We start from the raw sequence: 24,857 nt of genomic DNA on the forward strand, positions 1-24,857 counted from the left end.
GTGTGTGTGTGGTATTACCAGGGCTATGGCTAACTAGAATTACAACAAGGGCCTACATCAGCGTGTTTTACCAATAGACATGTTGTACAGGTTGGCTACACCTTTACCTCATCACTGCTGTCGAAGAATATTCATGTTCATGTTCTGAGCAATGAAAGTGGCCAGGGGGGGACTCTATCACGTGTGATGATCCCAACATTCTTCCAGTCCAGTCTGTGCAGCCAGCTCAGCAATAAACAGGGTGCCGTGTTCCTTGGAGCACCTTTTAATGTGAACCCCTCTCCCCCTCCTTCCTTCCTTCATGCAGATTGGAATGCCCCTTCGACACGGCAGTACAGTTGGCAGCCTTTTCCTTGCAGGGTAAGTCTTTGATATCGTATTGTTTTGTTCTGTCCTCCTGCACATTCAATCAAAGGGTCCGGTAATCCCTTTCAGGATGGAAAGGTCAGGTGGGGGGGCTCAGTAATCCTCACACTGTGGAGAATCGAATGTTCCTGCCCTGATACCAGCCTGTCAGGAGTTGTCTTAAGGAGATCCTGAGCAGTCTCTCATCCTGCATGGAAGCAGTCTGGGGAAGTTGGCTTGAATGCAGTTGAATCGAATGTAGGGTAATTCTGTGTTTGGCAAGCCCGGAACTATAGCTGATGACTGCTATGGTGTTAATGATTTGGATTTACCCCAGTGCTTGTTTATCAGGATAAGCCAAGTCAACTCACGCACCGCATCACAAAACACCCCATTAATGCGTACATCAAAAGCAAATCCAAAATGAGAACTCTTACCACGTTTATAAGCAGGTAGGCAGAGCACTTGGTAGCTAACAGGTTGGCAGCACTTTGGAGAAATTGAAACCTATTTCAATGCAGAAACGTATTTATTTTGACCCCCTTGTGAAGGAGTGTTAAGATGCTTATGTCAGAGCCGCTCTCAAATGTATTGAAGAAGAAAACGTTTGAACGGCCGCTCCATTCCTTCTGTCCCTGCAGTCGCTAATCCCCCCTCGGACTCCATGGGGGTTTGTGTATGAATCTGCTGAAGCCAGGTCTAGAGCTGACATTTTACCGTGACCGTGTTCCTGTCAGCCGGGGCAGGCTGGAACACGGGAGCCATTTCTTAGGGATTTATCTTGAAACACGCCGTCAACACTCCACAGGATCAGGGGAAACTTTGAATTCCAGGGCTGTAGTTTCAGCTGTCCAGCTACACTTTAATACTGTGCATTGTGCTGCTGCCAAACTCCCAGATCTCCTCAGTTTAACAATGCCGTTGTCAAGGGAGGACTAAACAACCCCCACCCCCATTCCACCCTTAAAGAAAACAGAAATTGCAAGCTGTTAAACAAAGGTTGTTTTAAGACTGTTGTAGGCAGTTGTACTTGAGACTGGTTGTATTTGTGTGACCTGTACCTGGCAGACAGGTGCAATATGCATTGCTAGGTTTGCACCTAACTGCAGGTAGCATCACACACACTTTGCTTTGCTGCTGCTGCTGCTCTTGTCCTGTGTTTATCATCTGTCGCTCTTCCATTCAGCTGAGCTTGGTGACTGTGATCCTGCGGAGCAGGGCCCTGAGCTGGTGTCAGAGTTCCGCTTCATTCCTGAGCAGACAGAGGACACGGAGCTGTCAATCTATGAGAAGTGGAAGGAGTGCAGGTAAGCACACAGTACTGTAGCTGATCCTCTCTCTGTGCAGGTGGGTCGATCTCATTGTAAGCACACAGTACTGTAGCTGATACTCTCTCTGTGCAGGTGGGTCGTTCTCATTGTAAGCACACAGTATTGTAGCTGATACTCTCTCTGTGCAGGTGGGTCATTCTCATTGTAAGCACACAGTACTGTAGCTGACTCTCTATCTGTGCAGGTGGGTCATTCTCATTGTAAGCACACAGTACTGTAGCTGATCCTCTCTATGCACTTAATTTCATTCTTCCCTTGCTTTAGGCCCAGTGATTACAACCTTAGCTTTCTCTGTGACAGCCCACCCATAACAAATTTTTTTTTTTTTTTCACTGTCGCTCGTTAAAATGATTTATGGTAGGGATCAGGTTTTATGTCTTGAATTTAGGCACGCCTCGGCTATGGCCAACATACTTCATGCTTCACTTTTGAAGTTCCACGGTTCTCTCATAGCTGTTACGTATTTCTCATTTATTTAATGGCAGGATGAGAAGTGATCCAGTCCGCTCAGTGTAACCACGGTTCTGAATTCATTTTGCAAGATGAGTAGTGATCCAGTCTGCTCAGTCTAACCATGGTTCTGAATTCATTTTGCAAGATGAGAAGTGATCCAGTCCGCTCAGTCTAACCATGGTTCTGAATTCATTTTGCAGGATGAGAAGTGATCCAGTCCGCTCAGTCTAACCATGGTTCTGAATTCTGCAAAGTGATTAAACATGTCTTTTTCTTTCTGTGTTCAGCGGTCAGATGCCAGCCCAGGCTGAAATTAACTACCTAAACAAAGCGAAGTGGCTGGAGATGTATGGAGTGGACATGCACACTGTGAAGGCAAGCACATTACATAGTGTTTTTATATCATATTCAATAAAATAATATAAATATGCAAAGAGAATTAAGGAGTGTCCAGTTTTGATGATGAATTTGCAGTGGATCAGTCTTCTTCCATGTATTGAAATATTATTTATATTTATTTGTTTTACCACTATTTTACTGATCTCTAAACACTGATACTCCTAATACCCCCACCATTTTGAGCTGGCGTTTTCCCTCAAGGGTAAAGGGAGTCTCAGGTAGGTGCCCGCAGGATCTACTCCTATTTAGATTATTTCAATAGCACTGCAATGAGAGTGTGTCTGAATCTGAATCCTCTTTCTCAGGCCAGAGATGGAAATGAGTACAAGTTGGGGCTGACCCCCACTGGAGTGCTGGTGTTTGAGGGAGAGACCAAGATTGGTCTGTTCTTTTGGTAAGTGGGGGGGTATCTATGGTACGTGATATGAGGAATGTGCTGAAACGCATGTGTGTTGAGGATTAGTCCAGTCGACTCGTAGTTTTCTCTGTGCTTATCAAGCATGTTCCAGCAGCTCAGTGCCCCCCCCCCCCTCCTCCCTCCTACGCACGCAGACAGCCTGGCCTGGCCTTGCCCCCCCACTGTTGATAAACCTCTGCTGGAATGTTAAGCACAACATTATCACAGCTAGAACAGTAAACACAGCCATTACTGCGGGAACACTTTGTAGAAGCGCTGTGGGAGAAATGAAGCTGCAAAGCAGATTGATCACCTGATGACACTTCAGTAGAAGAGCAGTTGGCTTGGAGTTAGTTGTCTGTAAAGTGGGTGGGGAAGGGAGAAAGGGAATCCAATATATTGTTTGATAGCAGAGCATCTCAGAGTACAACTGGGGTGTTTGCAAATCCTTAAAGACAGCACAAGAAACACGCCGTTTTTCAAACATTCCAGAAGACTGATTTGTGGAAGGCAGTGGCTGCAGAGAGACTGATAAGCACCCATGAATGTGTACAATATGAACACAGTAAAATCTAGAAAGACAAATGTTCAAAGGCTGTTGCAGTCGTGTAGTTGAAGGCTGAACGAGGCACGCGTGATCCCTGTTTGATTTCATTTGTAATATATTCTTGCATTGTTATTGTTGTTTTGTACAGGCCCAAGATAACCCGGCTGGATTTCAGGAAGCACAAGCTCACGCTCGTGGTGGTCGAGGATGATGAGCAGGTAATGCAGGAAGCTGAGCAGGTAATGTGATATCATGTGGTGCTCCTCCTATTGTAACCCCCTCGCTCCGGTCACCGTGTGTATGTGTTGAAAGGAGATTTTTAAATGAATTGCAGAATATAGGTAGGTACTAATCTACAGGTAAGCTACCTTGGTACCAGGTGCAGTACTCGTATCACCAATGCTGTTAGTGCATCTAGCGACAGTATTGTGTTTTATCCCTCTCTGCACACTAACTCGGACCATGCAGGCAGCTCTCCATGGCAGGAAGCCCTGGCAGCTTTCTAGCGTTGGTTAGTAAAACGCCTCCTACTGTTCCCTAAGGCATGTCTGGCATCTGGAGCTGAGCACTGAACAGTTTATAAAACTCGGAGCTGCTAACTTTTAAAGATCCGTACGGATTACTGCTGCAGTGAGCGGCTGATTGTGTGCAGGTGTATTTGAAAAGGGGTTGGTGATTTTATGCCTCGCTATTTATGAATATGACCTGTGAGTGTACCCCGTAGTTAGATCTATGCAATCCAGAGAGGAATGTAAAATACATCTCGATGTGTGTTTCTTAAGAATTCCCTTGTGGTTTAATGTACTCTGTGTGTGTGTGTGTGTCTGTTAAATTTATACAAATTAATTTCACCTCTGTGTGAACACAAGTTCTAACAAGTAGCTATCCTCACGCTGTGTTCACAAGCTTCCCCCTCACCAGACACAATTGATAGGTACAGAATCACAGAGAGAAGCTTGAGTGTGAACTGGTGAACAAGTGGAACGTGTAAACAATGTCTGTGTGTGTGGAGAAATAGAAAAGGAAACTCCCTAAGATCGTAATGTTGTAGTCTTTCATTTAATGGGATCTACAGTGTACTGTATGTTGTTGCTCTTGGGCTATGCAACGTTATTTGTGTGCAGCCTCTGGAAGTACGAAGTGGAAGTACTGATGCTTTGAGACTGCCGAGTCCCTCTTGAACCCATGGCACTGATAATAAATAAACGCTGTGTTCTTTGGAAAGCTGCTGTATCACAATGGCAGCCCCAGTACATTGTATTGTAATTCTCTGTGTACAGGGGAAAGAGCAGGAGCACACGTTCGTGTTCCGCATGGATCATCCCAAGGCTTGCAAGCACCTGTGGAAGTGTGCTGTGGAGCACCATGCCTTCTTCCGGCTGAGGGGACCGGTCCAGAAAGGCGTGGCCCGGTCCAGCTTCATTCGCATGGGGTCTCGCTTCAGATACAGGTGGGCCTTCCTGCATTTTAAAAAGGTCTGGACTCCAGATGAAAAGCATTCAGAGTATGCACTGACTGCCACTATCTCAGCAACCTCACTTATTCCATAGGATGAATTGTGCATCACTGCAGTGCCTCAAACATATGTTTTAGTTATTTTGATCCTATTTTATTATTATTTTGTATGTTTTACCTTTTTGGTTTTCTGGCGAGATCTGATAGGATAATAGTTGGTGTTTGTTTTGGTTTTTAAATTGGTCTGATCTTGGAACTCTGCTTTTTTTAAAATTGGACACCATGTTTACTTCCACTAGGAATTATGACCTTTACATTCCTGACGTATATTTGTTTCTCTCTTTTTCTCTCTCTCTCTCTCTCTCAATCCATTCATCTTACACTTGTCCTTGATGGGCTGTACAATTAGAAGCGATAGTGTGTTCAATTTGTTTTCTTTTAGAATTGGAAGAAAATATTTGAACCAACTATGACTACTGAGATTCGTTGTGTTGGCTGTTGTGGTTTTAGTCGAGATGTGTTTTTGCAACGTGTTCAGAAGTAGACATTTTATACCGGTGGGTTTCAGGACACTTCTACATTGTAACTCCATGCATTTTGTGCTGCTTCTTCTTTCAGTGGCAAAACGGAGTACCAGACAACAAAGGACAACAAAGCGCGGCGGTCTGCTTCATTCGAGCGCAGGCCCAGCAGGCGCTACTCCAGGAGGACGATGCAACTCCGAGGTACACAGCTGTCGAGCCGCGAGCACGCCAGCCTGGTGAATAATGAGCGGGTCACAGGTACGCAGCTCTCGAGCACTCCAGCGCTGTGAATAATGAGCGGGTCACAGGTGCGCAGCTCTCGAGCACTCCAGAGCTGTGAATAATGAGCGGGTCACAGGTACGCAGCTCTCGAGCACTCCAGCGCTGTGAATAATGAGCGGGTCACAGGTACGCAGCTCTCGAGCACTCCAGCGCTGTGAATAATGAGCGGGTCACAAGTGCGCAGCTCTCGAGCACTCCAGAGCTGTGAATAATGAGCGGGTCACAGGTGCGCAGCTCTCGAGCACTCCAGAGCTGTGAATAATGAGCGGGTCACAGGTACGCAGCTCTCGAGCACGCCAGCGCTGTGAATAATGAGAGGGTCACAGGTACGCAGCTCTCGAGCACTCCAGCGCTGTGAATAATGAGCGGGTCACAGGTACGCAGCTCTCGAGCACTCCAGCGCTGTGAATAATGAGCGGGTCACAGGTACGCAGCTCTCGAGCACTCCAGCGCTGTGAATAATGAGCGGGTCACAGGTACGCAGCTCTCGAGCACTCCAGCGCTGTGAATAATGAGCGGGTCACAGGTACGCGGCTCTCGAGCACTCCAGCGCTGTGAATAATGAGCGGGTCACAGGTACGCGGCTCTCGAGCACTCCAGCGCTGTGAATAATGAGCGGGTCACAGGTACGCAGCTCTCGAGCACGCCAGCGCTGTGAATAATGAGCGGGTCACAGGTATGCAGCTCTCGAGCACTCCAGCGCTGTGAATAATGAGCGGGTCACAGGTACGCGGCTCTCGAGCACTCCAGCGCTGTGAATAATGAGCGGGTCACAGGTATGCAGCTCTCGAGCACTCCAGCGCTGTGAATAATGAGCGGGTCACAGGTGCGCAGCTCTCGAGCACTCCAGCGCTGTGAATAATGAGCGGGTCACAGGTGCGCAGCTCTCGAGCACGCCAGCGCTGTGAATAATGAGCGGGTCACAGGTACGCAGCTCTCGAGCACGCCAGCGCTGTGAATAATGAGCGGGTCACAGGTACGCAGCTCTCGAGCACGCCAGCGCTGTGAATAATGAGCGGGTCACAGGTACGCAGCTCTCGAGCACTCCAGCGCTGTGAATAATGAGCGGGTCACAGGTACGCAGCTCTCGAGCACTCCAGCGCTGTGAATAATGAGCGGGTCACAGGTATGCAGCTCTCGAGCACTCCAGCGCTGTGAATAATGAGCGGGTCACAGGTACGCAGCTCTCGAGCACTCCAGCGCTGTGAATAATGAGCGGGTCACAGGTACGCAGCTCTCGAGCACTCCAGCGCTGTGAATAATGAGCGGGTCACAGGTACGCAGCTCTCGAGCACTCCAGCGCTGTGAATAATGAGCGGGTCACAGGTATGCAGCTCTCGAGCACTCCAGCGCTGTGAATAATGAGCGGGTCACAGGTACGCAGCTCTCGAGCACGCCAGCGCTGTGAATAATGAGCGGGTCACAGGTACGCAGCTCTCGAGCACTCCAGAGCTGTGAATAATGAGCGGGTCACAGGTACGCAGCTCTCGAGCACGCCAGCGCTGTGAATAATGAGCGGACACCGAAAGGGCCTTTTCTAACTAACCTGTGTCACTAACCGTATAACGCATGTCAACCAAAAAAAAAGTTTTTTTTTATTAAACTTTCTTACTAATTTCAATTTCTTAGTATTAAGTTTTTTTTTGTTTGTTTGTTTATTTTAGCATGTGACGTACTGCTTGAAAAATAAGTATCTCCAATAAAAACTTTTTTAAAATTTTATTTTATGTTTTTTTTTGCCTCAGCACATCAAGGGAGCAGAAATCAAGACGCAAAGTAAGTGCTCAACTCTGCTGTACGACATGCTAGCTGATTCAGAAGACATTGAATTGCACACGCATAGGTCAGGAAATACCTCATTGAAATGCCGGATTGGAGGACAAGCTGTGCAGGGGAAGGAGAATCACTGGACAGGGGGAGTGGGTTACAAGGGATGAAAGGGTGGGCTGACACGCCAGGGCTGTGTGGGTTACGAGGGATGAAAGGGCGGGCTGACACGCCAGGGCTGTGTGGGTTACGAGGGATGAAAGGGCGGGCTGACACGCCAGGGCTGTGTGGGTTACGAGGGATGAAAGGGCGGGCTGACACGCCAGGGCTGTGTGGGTCACGAGGGATGAAAGGGCGGGCTGACACGCCAGGGCTGTGTGGGTTACGAGGGATGAAAGGGCGGGCTGACACGCCAGGGCTGTGTGGGTCACGAGGGATGAAAGGGCGGGCTGACACGCCAGGGCTGTGGGCTCATTTTCAGCAGCTCGGGTTGCTCCTCTCCTGTGATCACAATAGCTAACAACATCTCGTAGATAACTGTAATAGTCTCTGCTTTCTTGTTTTACAGACCACAGAACCATGTCTTTAAGCAGAACAATTGTGCAAAGGTAACAGTTTATTGATATCTTTTAGTTTTTGTCTATGCAATATGTAATTGTTCAAGTGTATACCGCACTGTGTTTCAGTTAATGCATTTGTGGAATATGTACATATTGCAAGTAAATGCATTGCTGAACCTCTTTGATCAGAATTAACAAAACTTAATTTTTATATATTTTATATTTATTTTATTAAAGAAGTTTATGGGGTGCAAGACATCACCATAGCAACAATTTGAAAGAAACACATCTGTATTGAAGTATAGTGTAGATGGGAAACTTCAGTTGATGCAATTCTACATGCCTCCCCCGTTGTAATAGTGGTGTGTGTGTCCTATGATAGTGAATGTTCCTCTGTGCTCTCAAACTGCCCCCCCCCCCCCAGGTGCTGAACAAGCGCCCCACCCTGCCTGTCGTCGCTGCAGTGCCTGCCACCCCCATCCCACTGGAGATTGAGACCCTCCCCCGGAGCCCCGGAGCCAGCCAATCGGAGAAGATGAGGTGAGCGCCATGTGGTTTAATACAGTAAGATCATGAAATGCTTCATCTGCTATCCTGCTGTCTCTAGATGCTGTTTCTCCCGAATCAGAAAGTGTGCTATCCATGTTTGTGGCAATGCTGTGTTAAACTGTAATGCAACAGGAGACTGTAGTGTGTGTGACATACCAGAAGTGGTGGAGGTGATGATTCAGTCTTGAATAAGGACGCAGTCACGTCCTCAAGCTCTGCTGTCCATTGACGTGGGTACATTGCTGCCTAGCACAATTCGTTTTCACATGCTGTACCTGAGCAATGTGGTTTTCATCCATTTCTTCTTAGGAGCTAAAAATATTAAAATAATTCCAATTCAAGCTGCCACGTTGTTGGAACACAAATATGGATCATGCTGTATACTGAGTCTGTCGTGATTTTTAACCACAATCCATGAGGTTTAAAGGAGAGTGCTGGAGCATGGCACAGTTGTTAGGGTGCATGCAGCATCGTTTGAGACGGATTGCAGAGACACATGCAGGTAATTCAGCTCAGTGTTGAATCGTCTTATTCTCTGCACTCTGCAACCCGCCCAGACTGAACTGCAGAAGAACTGACCACCTCTTGAAACGCTACTGCTACCTTATTATTATTATTATTATTATTATTATTATTATTATTATTATTATTATTATTATTATTATTATTATCATAATCCAACTATGTTTTTTATATTTAAATCCACCTCTGTACATGTTTGTCACTCTTTTAGTCTTTTATGAAGGCTTATTTCAGTATGGATTGTAAATGTAATACATAATTAAATAACATCATCATAATTAAAAATGATTTGTTCTAGCTTGATATGACAGAAGGCATGCTCGCACTAAACCCATTTTCTTGAGACAAGGTATGTACTGCAGCACTAAATGGTAAACGCTTGTCTTGATAATCCAGGTATTTCATGTAGCGTGAGGGCTGCTTCTTTGACTACTTGGCCGCTACTCTGCTGCAGTTGCCTCTTTCTATGCTTTCAGTCGTGATTCAAATCCAGTGATGGGATGTCTCTTTGCTTTGTCTTTAAAGCTGTGTGTTGTTGATGGCAGATGTGGGGATGAAACCAATGGATAGTTGTTGTTGTCTGCTTTTTATTTTTCGATGGATTTCTCATATTCAACATGACTGAGTCTTCAGCTGGAAAGGGTTATCGATTTTTGAACGGCTGGGTTTCAATGGCAAATTGTTTGGTTGCGTTTGCGGGAAGCTTGCTTATGAACCCTGGGGTCATCTGAGCTTTGATCAATCACAGAGTCGTCGATGTTCAGTGGGTTCTGCATGTCTTCATTAGATGCTGTGAATGAAACAGGTTAAGCACTCACTCCTTTCCTGTGTCTTCAAAGTGACAGTCACCCTGCCGCTGTCTTTCAATGGAGCACAAAACTCCCTTTCTGCTGCACTGATAAGGCAAAACCCAAGGTTAATTTCCAGGGTCCCACTGCTCCCTCGGCGGCGCCCGGGGTCCCACTGCTTCCTCGGCGGCGCCCAGGGTCCCGGCTTCCACCAGCTCTGGGTGCAAGAGGCCTTCTGAGAGATAATGATGTCCATGTACTGTAAGGATCATGTAAGGAGTGAGCTTGCTTAAGAAAATGAAATTGGACTAACCCCCTTGTAAAATCCTGCGTGCTGTGCTACTTTCTGTCTCTCCTGATTCACAACCTATTTGAGTGCCAGCTTGCTGAATAAAATAAAATTAAAACAAATCTTGAAGCAACAACAGCGTCTGTAAGTTCGACACATTTTTGTTAAACTGTGTTTAGTTTAATAGAACCATTATGTTTTGTATTCTTTTTAAACTTTTTTTTGGCTTTCCTTCATCTCATTCCTTCTAACCTGCTGTTTTCATGCCACAGCTGTGTTCTTTTAACAGTAAAAAAGACAAGAACAAAATAAGGTAAAACTTTGCATTAGCAATTTGAGAAGTCCCATTCACTTGTATTTCTTTTCATAAAGCACACACTGTGTATTACTTGTGTGTAGTTTCCATGTGAAGGAGGAGAATACAAGCAGCAAGCCCGGGGGGCACTTTTGTTTCCTCAAGGAGACCTTCTCCAAAGTGGAATCGCAGGGCTTGCACTTCAAGCTTTTATTTCCCTCGTCATTCGCATTACAAAATGTCTACCGTACTGGGACCTCTAAACAGATTTTCTTACAATGAAAAATACATAAAAATGTGCACAAGTATAAATGCTAGGATCCCAAGTAGAAATCTGACCCACTGCTTTGTTTATAGTAGATAATTGCCCTGTCTCTACCCTTTACTCTGTACTGCAGTGAACTGGGGACAGAGTCATATTTCCACTTGGCAGCCGAATGTAACAGGGTGGAGGTTGGGTGTGAACCGGTGACCCCGTGGTTTGAGCTTTTAATTTCATCTCCTCTCACGGGTAGGGGACAGGACAGAATCCGTAACGGCAGTGTATCACACAACGCTGTCTGTTGCACTCGCACACACATTAGTATATTAGATCAGTTAACTGGCCTGCTGTTGAGTGGAAAGACCAAGGAAACTGTAAAACATTTAGTGGCAAATTAATCTTTCTGTTGTAGTCTGTTAAAGGAACATGCTGTGTCCCTCCTTCAATACATTCTTCCCCCTTCAAGGTCTCCTCTGACCTGTCTTACTGTATTCCTGTACCTCTCACCTCCCTGCACCTCCCTCCTTCCCGAGCTAACCATGACCTCACCCCCCCATCCAGGCCTCCCTTTCACTGACGGCAGCTCCTCTCGTGAGAGCCACAGCCCAGCCAGAGCCTACCGCTGCGTGTGTCTGTGAGCTCGGGGAACAATACTGGATCCATCGGTTTATGAGAAAAAAAACAGTGTGCTTTGTATTTCATGCCTAGAGAGACTGAGGTTTTGAACAGCTTTTTCAGGCCAGCTGGGTTTAAAGGTTATCAGACAGTAAAGTGTGTGATGAGAGGGTAGAGGAAGGGCAGCACAGGTAAAAGGAACTCCTCTCTGAAAGACATCTCTGGGCATTCCAGAACTCTCACACTATTCACAGGCTTTGGGATGTAGTTTGGGGTTTTGTTGTGTGTTTGTTTTTCATTGTGTGGAAATCTATGTAAGGGTTTCATTTGTTCGTATGTGCAGTAACTTCTTTTCTCAATTGTAGATTTAAAAAAAAAAAAAAAACGAATTAACAATTTGTAAATAGTTGTCTATAGAAGTAGAATATATTTTAGAAATCAATCGATGGATTTTTTAATTGACTCCAATCCAATGAATTGTTTTTTCAAGTGATCTTTAATTTGAGTCTTTTTTTTTTTTTTCTTGTATTATGAATTGTGCCTTTTTTAATAAGTCTTTTTTTTTTTTTAAGTAGAAACATTACACATTTTACTTGCTGGTCAGTTTTTTATTTTTTATTTTATGATAATGATTTGTTTCATGTTATTTTTGGTTGCAAATAATCTAGGCAGATAGACCAAGACAATGTCACACCTTGCATCAATCTGATCAATTCTTGAGCAACAATTCAGATTACAATTGTGGGCTACACTTTAGAATAACACCTGCAAATTCATTCAGTGTTCTCTAGAATAGTAGATATTCCTGTGGAGTTCCAGGGGAATAATACAATGGCCACAGTGAAATTGGAGTGAATTAAGTTATCTGTGAAACTAGAAAATGTATTTAACTTTAATTGGAAAATGCTATTCAGATGTTGTGTTTGAAAGTTTTACCTGGTTAAGTAGCTCTCAAGAAACATAATTCGAGCTTAATGAACGTTAAATTTCTCCAAACTTTGTCTCAAGTACGGAACGTGCCTTTGAAAGCGTTACAGAAGTGACTTGAATTTAATAGGGTACAGTATAATGAATTCGCCAGCAAAGCAGAGTTCAATCAGATGTCTGGTGTTAATCCCAGGTGTTAAAGATGCTCATCAATTGTGTTCCACGTGTGGACCTCCGATCCTGTCACTCGGTGAGGTGATCAGTGATTGAGAGATGTGGAGCTCGGATCCTCCTGTCACTCGTGAGGTGATCAGTGATTGAGAGATGTGGAGCTCGGATCCTCCTGTCACTTGGTGAGGTGATCAGTGATTGAGAGATGTGGAGCTCGGATCCTCCTGTCACTCGTGAGGTGATCAGTGATTGAGAGATGTGGAGCTCGGATCCTCCTGTCACTCGTGAGGTGATCAGTGATTGAGAGATGTGGAGCTCGGATCCTCCTGTCACTCGTGAGATGATCAGTGATTGAGAGATGTGGAGCTCGGATCCTCCTGTCACTTGGTGAGGTGATCATTGATTGAGAGATGTGCGCAGGGCTGGGAGAGTTCAGCAGTCTCACAAAGGAGGCATTGATATTCATGGTGTTTGCAAGCTGCTAGATGGTTATTATTTATTATTATTATTATTATTATTATTATTATTATTATTATTATTGCATGTGGTACAGATCGTTAGGTGTATAGTTAACAACTGTATGAGCTGGTATGGTTTTGTTTTGTTCTACAGAGTTAAAACTGTATTCATTTACATGATTAAATGCTCAGAATGCTTCACATGTGACTGCGCAAACCCTATCGCCCCCTGCTGAGCATTTCCAGCACTACAAGCACATAGCCTCCCCAATGACCACAGCACCTGGGATTGAAACTGCTCTGAGCTTCAGAGTCCAGACTCTGCATGTAGCATGAATGCTGTTGATCTGCGTGCTGTGGAATCTTTCTGTATTATTCTGCCTGTACACTGTGTAATCATGCCAACGTGTATTGAAGATCCATGCACAGAGCTGGAACAGCGTGATGTGGGCATTGGCTCTGGTCACACATGATTCCCAGGTAAGTCAAATGTGTCATACGAGAAGGTTGGCAGGACTGTACCTTTTTAATTTACTGCAAATTCTGACAACCTGCAAACAAAACCTGGGAGACTGTGTTAATCAGTTAGCTAGTGGCACAAATAATCCAACAGCATCGGATTTGGATTTGTTTCTTAAATATCTAATGATCCAAACAGCAGCGAGAGCACCAGCAGAGGCAATGAGAGCGAATGTGCGAAACACACACAGCCTGTGCCGAGCCAAGTGCGCAAAACACACACACAGCCTGTGCCGAGCCAAGTGCACAAAACACACACACAGCCTGCTGCAGAACCCAGTGCGCAAAACACACGCACAGCCTGCTGCAGAACCCAGTACGCAAAACACACACACAGCCTGCTGCAGAACCCAGTACGCAAAACACACGCACAGCCTGCTGCAGAACCCAGTGCGCAAAACACACACACACACACACACACACACACACACACAGCATGCTGCTCATTGCTGGGGTTCTAGATTTGTTTTTGTAATAATTTAACAAAAAAACAAACAATATTCAAGTTAATTATGTTTATTAGATGAATACATAAAACAATCATTCATGCAGATTTAACAGCTATACCCTTGCAGGTATAAGCCCCACTAATAATAATAATAATAATAATAATAATAATAAAACTTGTATATTGTGACAGAACTCATTTTAACCTTTTTAATGACATTTCGCTGACCATCGAGCAAGGTAAATTTCACCCATGGATATACATGTAACTTGAATACGTATGAAGTAATTGCTGTGGAAGCAGTAGTCCACAGTGTGGGTTGGATCCTGGAGTTCTTGAGCACACTATGAAAATCATTTCAAGGTGCAGGCTGCAAAGTTAAAGCTACATGTAGTAATGCTACAAGAAGCCTGTAAGGTCCTAGTGGAAGGCTTTCACAATGCCTTCTGTTAGTCGCAGTCTTTCTCAGTGCCTTCTGTTAGTCACAGTGTTTCTCGGTGACTTCTGTTAGTCATGGAATACGTTCGGAGACTCTGTGTTCAAATGTTTGTCAATGTGAGAATGTCTACCAAGTTTCTTTTAGTATTCCTACATAGTTCATAATATGTAGGGCCCCTTTGTGCATTTGAAATGCGCTTCCTTGTGAATCCTGTGTGCAAGCCTGTCTCTCTGCAGCTTGCCCCTGATTGCTGATTTGCTAGACAGCCAGGACCTGTTGGAGACTCGCATTGAAGAGGTCATTCGGGTGCCCGTTACCATGACAACGGCAGGCATGCCTGAAGAGGAGGGCCCCAGCACGGCTGCTTCAGGGTCCAATGAAAACGCAGAAGAGAAGGCTTTGAGCGGCAAGAGAACTTTCTCTTCTATTCTCTCCCACTCCACCCCCCCCCCCACCCCCCCACACACAGAGACACACACACACACACACACACACACAGAATGCTTCAGGGTCCAATGAAAACGCAGAAGAGAATGGGCTTTGAGCGGTAAGAGAACTTTCTCTTCTATTCTCTCCCAACTCCTTTCCCACTCACCCCCCCCCCCCCACAGACGCACACAGAGTGAAAGTTAAAAAAATATATATCTTCCAAGACCACATCACCACATTGAAGTGGTGTCAAAACAACTGATTTCACTTAAATAAATAAATAAATAAATAAATAAAGTGCGTTAGGGTTAGGGTACGACCTGCAGTTACTGTAATTCTTACACCATGCTGTTCTCTTCCAGCGTATGAAGATTCCGCAACGCAAAGGAAGCGGTTAGAGATCGAGAGCATTGCTGAGTCTGCTGCTCCCAGGTCCAATATCAATGTCAATATGAACAATCGGGTACGTGATTGTGTGACGGGCGGAGGCTGGGCATGTAGTCGTGGTTTTAAAGCTTTTAACCTCATCTCGTCGACATCGGGCAGGATCTGTAACGGCAGGGCATCGCACAGCACTGCCCGCTGCACTGGCAGCATTGTGAGGTCCAGCAGGTCGGATCCTGAGCAGTGGGTATTGCAGGGTAGATCACATCTTGAGAGGCTGGGGTAAGATCACCAGGGGCTCCCATTGAACATCACTTGACATGTAAGCACGATTGTAGAAAGATTTAGAAAGATGATTCCCTGTAAATACTACAGCCCCCCAAAACAACACATTACAATCCCTGTAAATACTGCAGCCCCCCCAAAACAACACATTACAATCCCTGTAAATACTGCAGCCCCCCAAAACAACACATTACAATCCCTTTAAATACTGCAGCCCCCCAAAACAACACATTACAATCCCTGTAAATACTGCAGCCCCCCCAAAACAACACATTACAATCCCTGTAAATACTGCAGCCCCCCAAAACAACACATTACAATCCCTGCCCCCCGTGTCCTCCAGTGTTTTCCACGACTGTCTGCCCGTTATCAGAACGTCTAGTTTTATCTGAACGTTTCCCACGTGCTCTTACTGGATTGATGACATTCGTATGCTGCTCGTGAGCCACAGGCTTGCCTGGGACTGGCAGACTTGGCTGGATTTGTGATCCATCTCTTCCAGGAGGAGGTGGTTAAGCTAATAGAGAAGTCCCTGAACAATGTGACCAGCAGCCCCGCTGTGGCTCCGAGTCGCCCCCCGGAGGAGCTGAAGAGCAACATCCTGAAAGCACAGGCAGAGGCAGCCTTAAAGGTAAGACCCCACAGGTGAAGAGGGATCCAGGGCTCCCTGCAGGAGATGTAATGCACACTCTATCGAGGTGTCTGAATGCCAAAGAACAGCGCAGCAGTTTCATTTTCATGCCTTTTTTTTATTAAGCCTGTTTTGCAATTTGCCAGTATAAAAATGTTCCATAGTAAAGTGTAATCAAATATAGGTAAGCATTGTAAAGCACATAGAGGTATGGTAAAGCATAGTAAAATAAATGGTAAGCTATGGTATAGTAGAAGCATGCATGACTGTGGTAAACTTTTATAAGGATGTGAACAAAAAGCAGGAGGAACTATATTTAGCATGTTCTGCACTGGTGCTTGCGTATGTTGTGAGTGTGGTGCAGGGGGGGTGTTTAGGATCCTTGTGATGCTACAGAAATGAGAATTGTATTGTATTGTATTGTATTGTATTGTGTCAGAGTGTGAAACCGGTATCCTGAAGCCCACTGGTACCCAAGAGTGATAAGAGACGTTGGGGTTCACCTTTGATTTCCTCTCTTAGTCAGTGACCATGCCTGCCTTCATTCGGATTTACCTGCTGCAGTCTTATAACAATTATAAAATGGGATGAAATAGTTTGGCGAAGGCCATTGTTTCGCTTGGTGTCTGCGGTGTGTTCTGGGTGGCAGTGCTGTATTGTTTCGCTTGGTGTCTGCGGTGTGTTCTGGGAGGCAGTGCTGTATTGTTTTGCTTGGTGCCCGCAGTGTGTTCTGGGTGGCAGTGCTGTATTGTTTCGCTTGGTGCCCGCAGTGTGTTCTGGGTGGCAGTGCTGTATTGTTGCGCTTGGTGCCCGCGGTGTGTTCTGGGTGGCAGTGCTGTATTGTTTTGCTTGGTGTCTACGGTGTGTTCTGGGTGGCAGTGCTGTATTGTTTTGCTTGGTGTCTGCGGTGTGTTCTGGGAGGCAGTGCTGTATTGTTTCGCTTGGTGTCTGCGGTGTGTTCTGGGTGGCAGTGCTGTATTGTTTCGCTTGGTGTCTGCGGTGTGTTCTGGGAGGCAGTGCTGTATTGTTTCGCTTGGTGTCTGCGGTGTGTTCTGGGTGGCAGTGCTGTATTGTTTCGCTTGGTGTCTGCGGTGTGTTCTGGGAGGCAGTGCTGTATTGTTTCGCTTGGTGTCTGCGGTGTGTTCTGGGAGGCAGTGCTGTATTGTTTCGCTTGGTGTCTGCGGTGTGTTCTGGGAGGCAGTGCTGTATTGTTTCGCTTGGTGTCTGCGGTGTGTTCTGGGAGGCAGTGCTGTGGAGTTACAGATGATGATGATGATGATGTGATTGTAAATTGTTTTTATTTTATTTGTTGTGTCAGGTAACGAGAGAGGACACTCTGGTGACGGGGGACAAAAACTGCAACCTTCAGGAAGCAGTCTCCAGGTACGCTGTGAAAACAAACCACAACGTAAAATGAGATCAACTCTGCAATCAGGGCTGGGGTCAATTCAAATGCCTTTTTAAAATCAATACCAATTACCATTCCCTTTAAACCAGTTCCAATTCCTTCAAAGGAATTCCAATTCTAATTCCTGAATTAGAGGACTTGAAAATGGAATTGGAATTGGAATTGGAGTGACTCATTGTGTAACCAAAAAGAAATCCAATGAAATAGTAAAGCAGTGGAATGGTTCAGCATAATGAAATGCAGCAATCTGTAACACATCTGGGTGTCAGGGCTGTGATCTGGTTCTGTGTGTGTGTGAGGTATTAATCAATCTGTAACACAGCTGGGTGTCAGGGCTGTGATCTGGTTCTGTGTGTGTGCGTGGTATTAATCAATCTGTAACACATCTGGGTGTCAGGGCTGTGATCTGGTTCTGTGTGTGTGTGAGGTATTAATCAATCTGTAACACAGCTGGGTGTCAGGGCTGTGATCTGGTTCTGTGTGTGTGCGTGGTATTAATCAATCTGTAACACAGCTGGGTGTCAGGGCTGTGATCTGGTTCTGTGTGTGTGCGTGGTATTAATCAATCTGTAACACAGCTGGGTGTCAGGGCTGTGATCTGGTTCTGTGTGTGTGCGTGGTATTAATCAATCTGTAACACAGCTGGGTGTCAGGGCTGTGATCTGGTTCTGTGTGTGTGCGTGGTATTAATCAATCTGTAACACAGCTGGGTGTCAGGGCTGTGATCTGGTTCTGTGTGTGTGCGTGGTATTAATCAATCTGTAACACAGCTGGGTGTCAGGGCTGTGATCTGGTTCTGTGTGTGTGTGAGGTATTAATCAATCTGTAACACAGCTGGGTGTCAGGGCTGTGATCTGGTTCTGTGTGTGTGCGTGGTATTAATCAATCTGTAACACAGCTGGGTGTCAGGGCTGTGATCTGGTTCTGTGTGTGTGTGAGGTATTAATCAATCTGTAACACAGCTGGGTGTCAGGGCTGTGATCTGGTTCTGTGTATGTGCGTGGTATTAATCAATCTGTAACACAGCTGGGTGTCAGGGCTGTGATCTGGTTCTGTGTGTGTGCGTGGTATTAATCAATCTGTAACACAGCTGGGTGTCAGGGCTGTGATCTGGTTCTGTGTGTGTGCGTGGTATTAATCAATCTGTAACACAGCTGGGTGTCAGGGCTGTGATCTGGTTCTGTGTGTGTGCGTGGTATTAATCAATCTGTAACACAGCTGGGTGTCAGGGCTGTGATCTGGTTCTGTGTGTGTGCGTGGTATTAATCAATCTGTAACACAGCTGGGTGTCAGGGCTGTGATCTGGTTCTGTGTATGTGCACGTGGTATTAATCAATCTGTAACACAGCTGGGTGTCAGGGCTGTGATCTGGTTCTGTGTGTGAGGTATTAATCAATCTGTAACACAGCTGGGTGTCAGGGCTGTGATCTGGTTCTGTGTATGTGCGTGGTATTAATCAATCTGTAACACAGCTGGGTGTCAGGGCTGTGATCTGGTTCTGTGTGTGTGCGTGGTATTAATCAATCTGTAACACAGCTGGGTGTCAGGGCTGTGATCTGGTTCTGTGTGTGTGCGTGGTATTAATCAATCTGTAACACAGCTGGGTGTCAGGGCTGTGATCTGGTTCTGTGTGTGTGCGTGGTATTAATCAATCTGTAACACAGCTGGGTGTCAGGGCTGTGATCTGGTTCTGTGTGTGTGCGTGGTATTAATCAATCTGTAACACAGCTGGGTGTCAGGGCTGTGATCTGGTTCTGTGTGTGTGCGTGGTATTAATCAATCTGTAACACAGCTGGGTGTCAGGGCTGTGATCTGGTTCTGTGTATGTGCACGTGGTATTAATCAATCTGTAACACAGCTGGGTGTCAGGGCTGTGATCTGGTTCTGTGTATGTGCGTGGTATTAATCAATCTGTAACACAGCTGGGTGTCAGGGCTGTGATCTGGTTCTGTGTGTGTGCGTGGTATTAATCGGGGATCTCTTCTCACAGGAATATGGTTCTGTTCGGAAGGACAGGGAGCAGCTCTGTCTCCCCACCATCGGTACCAGTGAGACCGGAGCGGCAGGACTCCAGGGACCTTCTTAGAACCACGGTCACGCCCAGGTAACCGCGTCAGGGATCATTGAGGTTAACATTTTATGGAAAAAAATATAATAGCAGATGTAAAAAGTGACACAAATCTGTTGTAAACCCTAATGGCCTTTAAAACAAAAAAAACATGTTTTTTTTTTTATTTAGTTTATTTTATTTTTTCAAATAAATATTTAAAATATAGCATTTTGTTTTTTTGTTTTTGTGCTTTTTTTAAAGATTAACATGTAATCCCTCACTCTGCAGAGCTGTGTTGCATGCTGTGTCCTGGCATGGAGCTCACGATGCACTCTGCTGGAAACAGGGACAGAGAGATTAGGGATGCCACCTGTTCCTTTTATCCAGGGCATTCCTGACTGTAGCTAATGAGGGAAACCCATATACTGTGTATTGACAATGTAATGTACACACTGCCGCAAGATGTTGCTTTTTCACCGTGACCTCTTGTTAACCACTGCTCAATAGCTGGAGAGGTGTGGAATTGGTTCTGGTAGATTACCTGCCTGCCATGACTTGTCATACATCTTTTCACATTCAAAACCAGATTTTGATATTTCCTTTCACAACTCCCCTATATGTATCCATTCTTACATTTATAAGTATGTTTAATTTACGTTTACTGGTAAGTGCTCCGTGATAACGGTTGTCAATTTACATTTGCTCGTTTTTAAAAATATTTGAAAGAACTAGCCATAAATTAAATATTTTGTGGCTTGCAATGGCCTTATCTAACCACAAGGAGTCACCACTCCTCCATATCAGTCACGCTTGTGTCAATGCAGCTTGAATCTGAGCAAGCTTTCATCAACAATTACATTTTTTTTCTTTCTTTTAACAAAGTAATCTTTGCAGATGGCATGGATTGATTGCTATTCCCCCAGTATGTTTAGTGCGTTTGTGTTTCTGCTGTATGGATTGTGCAATGCGTGTTAGTGTTAAGAGGAAGTGTAGAAATCATAGTACTCTCCCTGGGAATCTCTGCTTATCTACAGACTGGTTTGAGATGTTGTGAGACTGTCATGCCTTAGTCTTTCTTGTTTATGAATACCGGATTGTGATAACCTGACACTTCAGAACTGGCTGAAATATAATGGGTCTCCTTTACTGGTACCAACCCTATTGAAATATAATGGGTCTCCTTTACTGGTACCAACCTTATTGAAATATAATGGGTCTCCTTTACTGGTAGCAACCCTATTGAAATATAATGGGTCTCCTTTACTGGTACCAACCCTATTGAAATATAATGGGTCTCCTTTACTGGTACCAACCTTATTGAAATATAATGGGTCTCCTTTACTGGTAGCAACCCTATTGAAATATAATGGGTCTCCTTTACTGGTACCAACCTTATTGAAATATAATGGGTCTCCTTTACTGGTAGCAACCCTATTGAAATATAATGGGTCTCCTTTACTGGTAGCAACCCTATTGAAATATAATGGGTCTCCTTTACTGGTACCAACCCTATTGAAATATAATGGGTCTCCTTTACTGGTACCAACCCTATTTCCTGGGTCTCCCTGTTGCAGTTAGTTACAGCTGCTCTGCTTTGTTTTGTTCTTCCTCCCCAGTGATGAAGTCCAGCCTGTGCCCCTCTCTGAAGATCACCTTTCTCCAGCCACAGCTTTCTCTGCAGAACCAGACAAAGATGCCACCGTGGGCTTAAAGGTATTCACTTCAGATCTTGTGTTGTGTGTGACTTTACAATCCAATAAGAACCCATTCATGCAAAACAATTAAAGGTTCACTAGCTTTTAGATGCCGTGCAAGCATGATTCTTTTTCTTTTTTAGTTGTAATTTTCCCTTGCTTCCTAATTGTTATGAGTTCTGCTTCTTTTAGTTTTTTAATGATTCTCCTGTAGCTTTGAGCTAACATCACTGGATAACTTGTAAGTCTTTTGTGCAGGTTTGCTCTTACCGCAGTACTGGTCGGGTGCCTTTCTTCATGGTGTGTGTTTTTCACACAGAGTAAAACGGAGGAACTGGACAGTCTGATGTCATCTCTAACTGAGAATCTGATCGATTTTACCGATGCCACGCCATTGGTAAGCCAACATTTTTGGAGTTAATAGTTGGGGAAAATTGAATGCCTTACTCCTGGGGCTCGTATACTGAACAGCAACTGCAATTTCAAACTTATTTTGAATCCACTTCTTTTTTTTTTTTTTTTTTCTCTCCCTCAAAGACTCAGACCAAGCCAGTAATGACTCCCAGGTGGATTGTGCCAGCAAGTACAGTAAGTGACACAAACTGTTTCCTCAGCGGTCAGCACTATGGCTGCTGCAGTGGTGTACAGTGGCACAGCATTTACGGAAGGACTGGGAAGAGAACATGCAAATGTACGGCTGTGAATCCTGCTCACACTGATGTACACAATGTTAATACGCGAGAGGGAAAAATAAGTTTCTTTGCCTCTTGTTTTGGGGTGGTAACATTTTGCATGACATTTTAAAATATCTTCCAGTTGTGTACATACTGTTAATTTCTAAATTTAAAACTTTTTGTGCCACAGCAGACTCCTTGAGACACCCAGTGATCTCTCTGTTTTAACTGAAGTGTTCTGCTGTATTCTCCTCTATCTCTCTGTTCTGCTAGTCACACAGCTGTTCTGCTGCATTCTCCTCTATCTCTGTTCTTCTCGCTAGTCACTCAGCTGTTCTGCTGTATTCTCTTCCATCACTGCAGAGTGGAGTGTTTACCAATGGCCTTGTAGAAAGTGATGCCACTCCCCCCACAGAGAGAGTGCAGCTGAATCCGGAGTCTCTCGGCCTGACTGCAGCATCATCAGTGAGTCGGAGGCCTGCAGGGATTGCTACAAGGTATTATTGCTGTTATAACACAATCAGAAATAAGACTCCAACTGCATAGCGATTTCCTGGTTTTACCATGAGTTTAATATGACGCACCTGAGCTTGTTACCTGTACACTGTGGCTAATGAAGCTCATAGTAAAACCTGGAATGGGTGAAATTTGCTTTGCAATAGGAGTCTGAAAATTGACAATAAACACTTAACAACCAAATTAGCTACTGTACAGAGCAGCATGGCTGTAGGCACTAGACAGAATTGGTGTGCTGTAGCATTTGCGATAGTCAATTCGATTTTTCAAACAGTGTGTGAGAGACATTGTAAAACCGAATAGTTTATCTGGACTATCCCACTGTGTGGATTCCCCTAATGCTGGTTGTGTGTGTTTTTTTGGCCCTAAAGCATCGTGAACAATCAAGAGAAGGAAGATGTGACGAAGCCCAAGCGCCTGCTGACCACGGAACTCTGAGGAGGACACGCCCCTTTTCTCTATTGGACGATTCCTCCACATGCTGTCTCTCCTTAACAAAACTAAAACTGGAGTACAGTACCACAACTGGAATAATATATTTCTCATTTTTAATTTTATCTATGTTGATCTACCAATACTAGTGGGGGAGGGATAAATGATTCCTACTTTGTCAGCTACTTGACCCAGACAGGGCATTGCTGATGTGGGAGAGGGGCAGCGGTGTACTCTGACCATGCAAAGCCTGGCTGTGTGCTGTGCTGTGCTGTACTGGACCTCATGTACATTACACTGACAGTAGGACCAAGCCCAGTTTCTGATTGTTGTCTTTAGCCCTGTGTGAAAGCCTTGTTCTTAACCCTCATTCACATTCCTCAACGTGTCGCAGAGCTGCAGTTTCAAGTAGATTCTAGAAGGTTATTGATTGTTATTTCATGACATGTTTTAGGTGTTCTGTGTATTTATCTAGTCTACTGGTAATGGCAGCAGATTTGATCCCAGCCATGTAGTGATGTTTACACAACAGCAGAGAGACCTTGGACACCACAATGAGATGGTGTTCGTGTTCCTTGAAATCCTATTGAATGTTCACAGGTAGTTTTATACAGATGCTGGTATGTGGGGTGTCTCTAGCAGAAATGAGGGGGTATTTTGAAGCTACAGTAAGAACGTGATGTGTCTGAATGAGGTATTGTCTGGCACCTAAAGACGTGTTAAATGTCTGGGAGATTGTTGCTAATCTCACTGACTAAGGTTTAGTTTGTGAACTCCAGGGATTCCCTCTGATTAGAAATGTTTACTGAGCTTAAGTCATTCCAAATGTCTGAGTTGTGCTGATACAGTTCCCATTAAAGATGATCTTGTTGAGTTTTAGTAGTCTGGGATACAGGTGCAGAGTGTGTGTGTTTTAAAAACAGTAACCTTCAGGTAGGAATCCAGTGATTTGGGCAGAAGGCTCGCTCTTGCAGTTATTGTGTGTTTTTTTTTTTTTGTTTGTTTTATATCAAAGTGGTTTTCATTAAGCAGAGTATCTTGGTTTTAAACATGATCCTGATTCTAATGAGCATCTTGAACTGCAGCAGTGCCATTGTGTTTCAATGTGCTGATGTGAATGGACATTTTCATATTGCTGCAACATGCAGATTTATCGGTGGTTTAGTATATGCACACTGTGTGAGGTGACAAAACCACATGGTCCTTACACTGTGTATAGGAAGAAAAAAAAGTATTCATTATAAATACTTGAAATTGTATTCTTCTGAATGATGCTTCTCAAACAGAGAAGTGAGTCTCGCTCTCTCGTCTGCTCTCTCAAGAACCTTTCATGCTGAGCGTTCACTCTTCCTTTTATTATTGGTTATTGATGACTGCACAGCTACAGCATAGTTTAACCCCTTAAGGTACACATCTATTTAAGATGAGTCTGAGTGACTCAGGTATCACGAGGAATTGACAATTCAGATGACCAGATCCAACCTGTCAGTAAATTTTAAACCCTGTTACACACACCTCATTGCAAAATAAGAAAGTCTGCATCATTTTTATTTGTGGGACGCATGTCCCTTGTACTTCAAAGGGTTAAGGTCTGCTTAATAAGTATCAGAAGGTGTAAAAGTATAGCAATGTTTTTGTATTAGTATTATAGAAATGTATAAATCTACTGTATACACTGAGGTGCATATCGTACTGAACAGCCACACTGTGCACGCTGAGTTTATAGCACTGTCTGCCCATGTAAGTGCAATTCGCTGTAGCTCTTGAGCTGTGATTTTTATTATTTTTATAAAAGTACTCTGTTTCACTTTGTATATTTCACAGTGTTGCGTAGATGTAAAAACCTGTATTGGAAGGCACTGCACTGATTTCTATATTTCGTATGTACATTGGTAAAGATTCTTGTCGTGCACCTGAAGCTATTTCTTCAAATAATTAAAACATTTACCAGAGTTGCATTTTGTGTTTGGGTGTTGAAAGCAGTGTTTACCTGGCTGGAAGGAGCAGGTGCA

At 44.5% G+C, this 24,857-nt stretch overlaps 1 protein-coding gene across 9 annotated transcripts in view; it reads left to right on the plus strand.

The window, feature by feature from the left end:
* Positions 1–24,797, plus strand: part of LOC117426633 (band 4.1-like protein 5) — a 37,925-nt gene extending 13,128 nt beyond the window's left edge. For 4 of the 9 annotated variants that reach the window (XM_059034077.1, XM_059034076.1, XM_059034075.1 and 1 more), the window contains exons 7-26: positions 308–360; positions 1,532–1,652; positions 2,417–2,504; positions 2,834–2,922; positions 3,621–3,711; positions 4,753–4,922; positions 5,546–5,709; positions 7,479–7,509; positions 8,069–8,108; positions 8,485–8,600; positions 14,579–14,748; positions 15,134–15,234; positions 15,943–16,071; positions 17,390–17,454; positions 19,470–19,583; positions 21,146–21,242; positions 21,543–21,620; positions 21,761–21,811; positions 22,261–22,394; positions 22,785–24,797. In XM_059034077.1, coding sequence (XP_058890060.1) covers positions 308–360; positions 1,532–1,652; positions 2,417–2,504; positions 2,834–2,922; positions 3,621–3,711; positions 4,753–4,922; positions 5,546–5,709; positions 7,479–7,509; positions 8,069–8,108; positions 8,485–8,600; positions 14,579–14,748; positions 15,134–15,234; positions 15,943–16,071; positions 17,390–17,454; positions 19,470–19,583; positions 21,146–21,242; positions 21,543–21,620; positions 21,761–21,811; positions 22,261–22,394; positions 22,785–22,851 — 1,969 coding nt within the window. In that variant the 3' untranslated portion in view covers positions 22,852–24,797. Of the gene's footprint in view, positions 1–307; positions 361–1,531; positions 1,653–2,416; positions 2,505–2,833; positions 2,923–3,620; positions 3,712–4,752; positions 4,923–5,545; positions 5,710–7,478; positions 7,510–8,068; positions 8,109–8,484; positions 8,601–14,578; positions 14,749–15,133; positions 15,235–15,942; positions 16,072–17,389; positions 17,455–19,469; positions 19,584–21,145; positions 21,243–21,481; positions 21,621–21,760; positions 21,812–22,260; positions 22,395–22,784 lie in introns of those variants that run through there. The other 5 variants (XM_059034079.1, XM_059034081.1, XM_059034080.1 and 2 more) reach the window with 5 other exon arrangements.
* The last annotated feature ends 60 nt before the right edge of the window (positions 24,798–24,857 follow it).

Source organism: Acipenser ruthenus, chromosome 11, assembly GCF_902713425.1.
Source record: "Acipenser ruthenus chromosome 11, fAciRut3.2 maternal haplotype, whole genome shotgun sequence".
NCBI classification, from domain to species: domain Eukaryota; kingdom Metazoa; phylum Chordata; class Actinopteri; order Acipenseriformes; family Acipenseridae; genus Acipenser; species Acipenser ruthenus.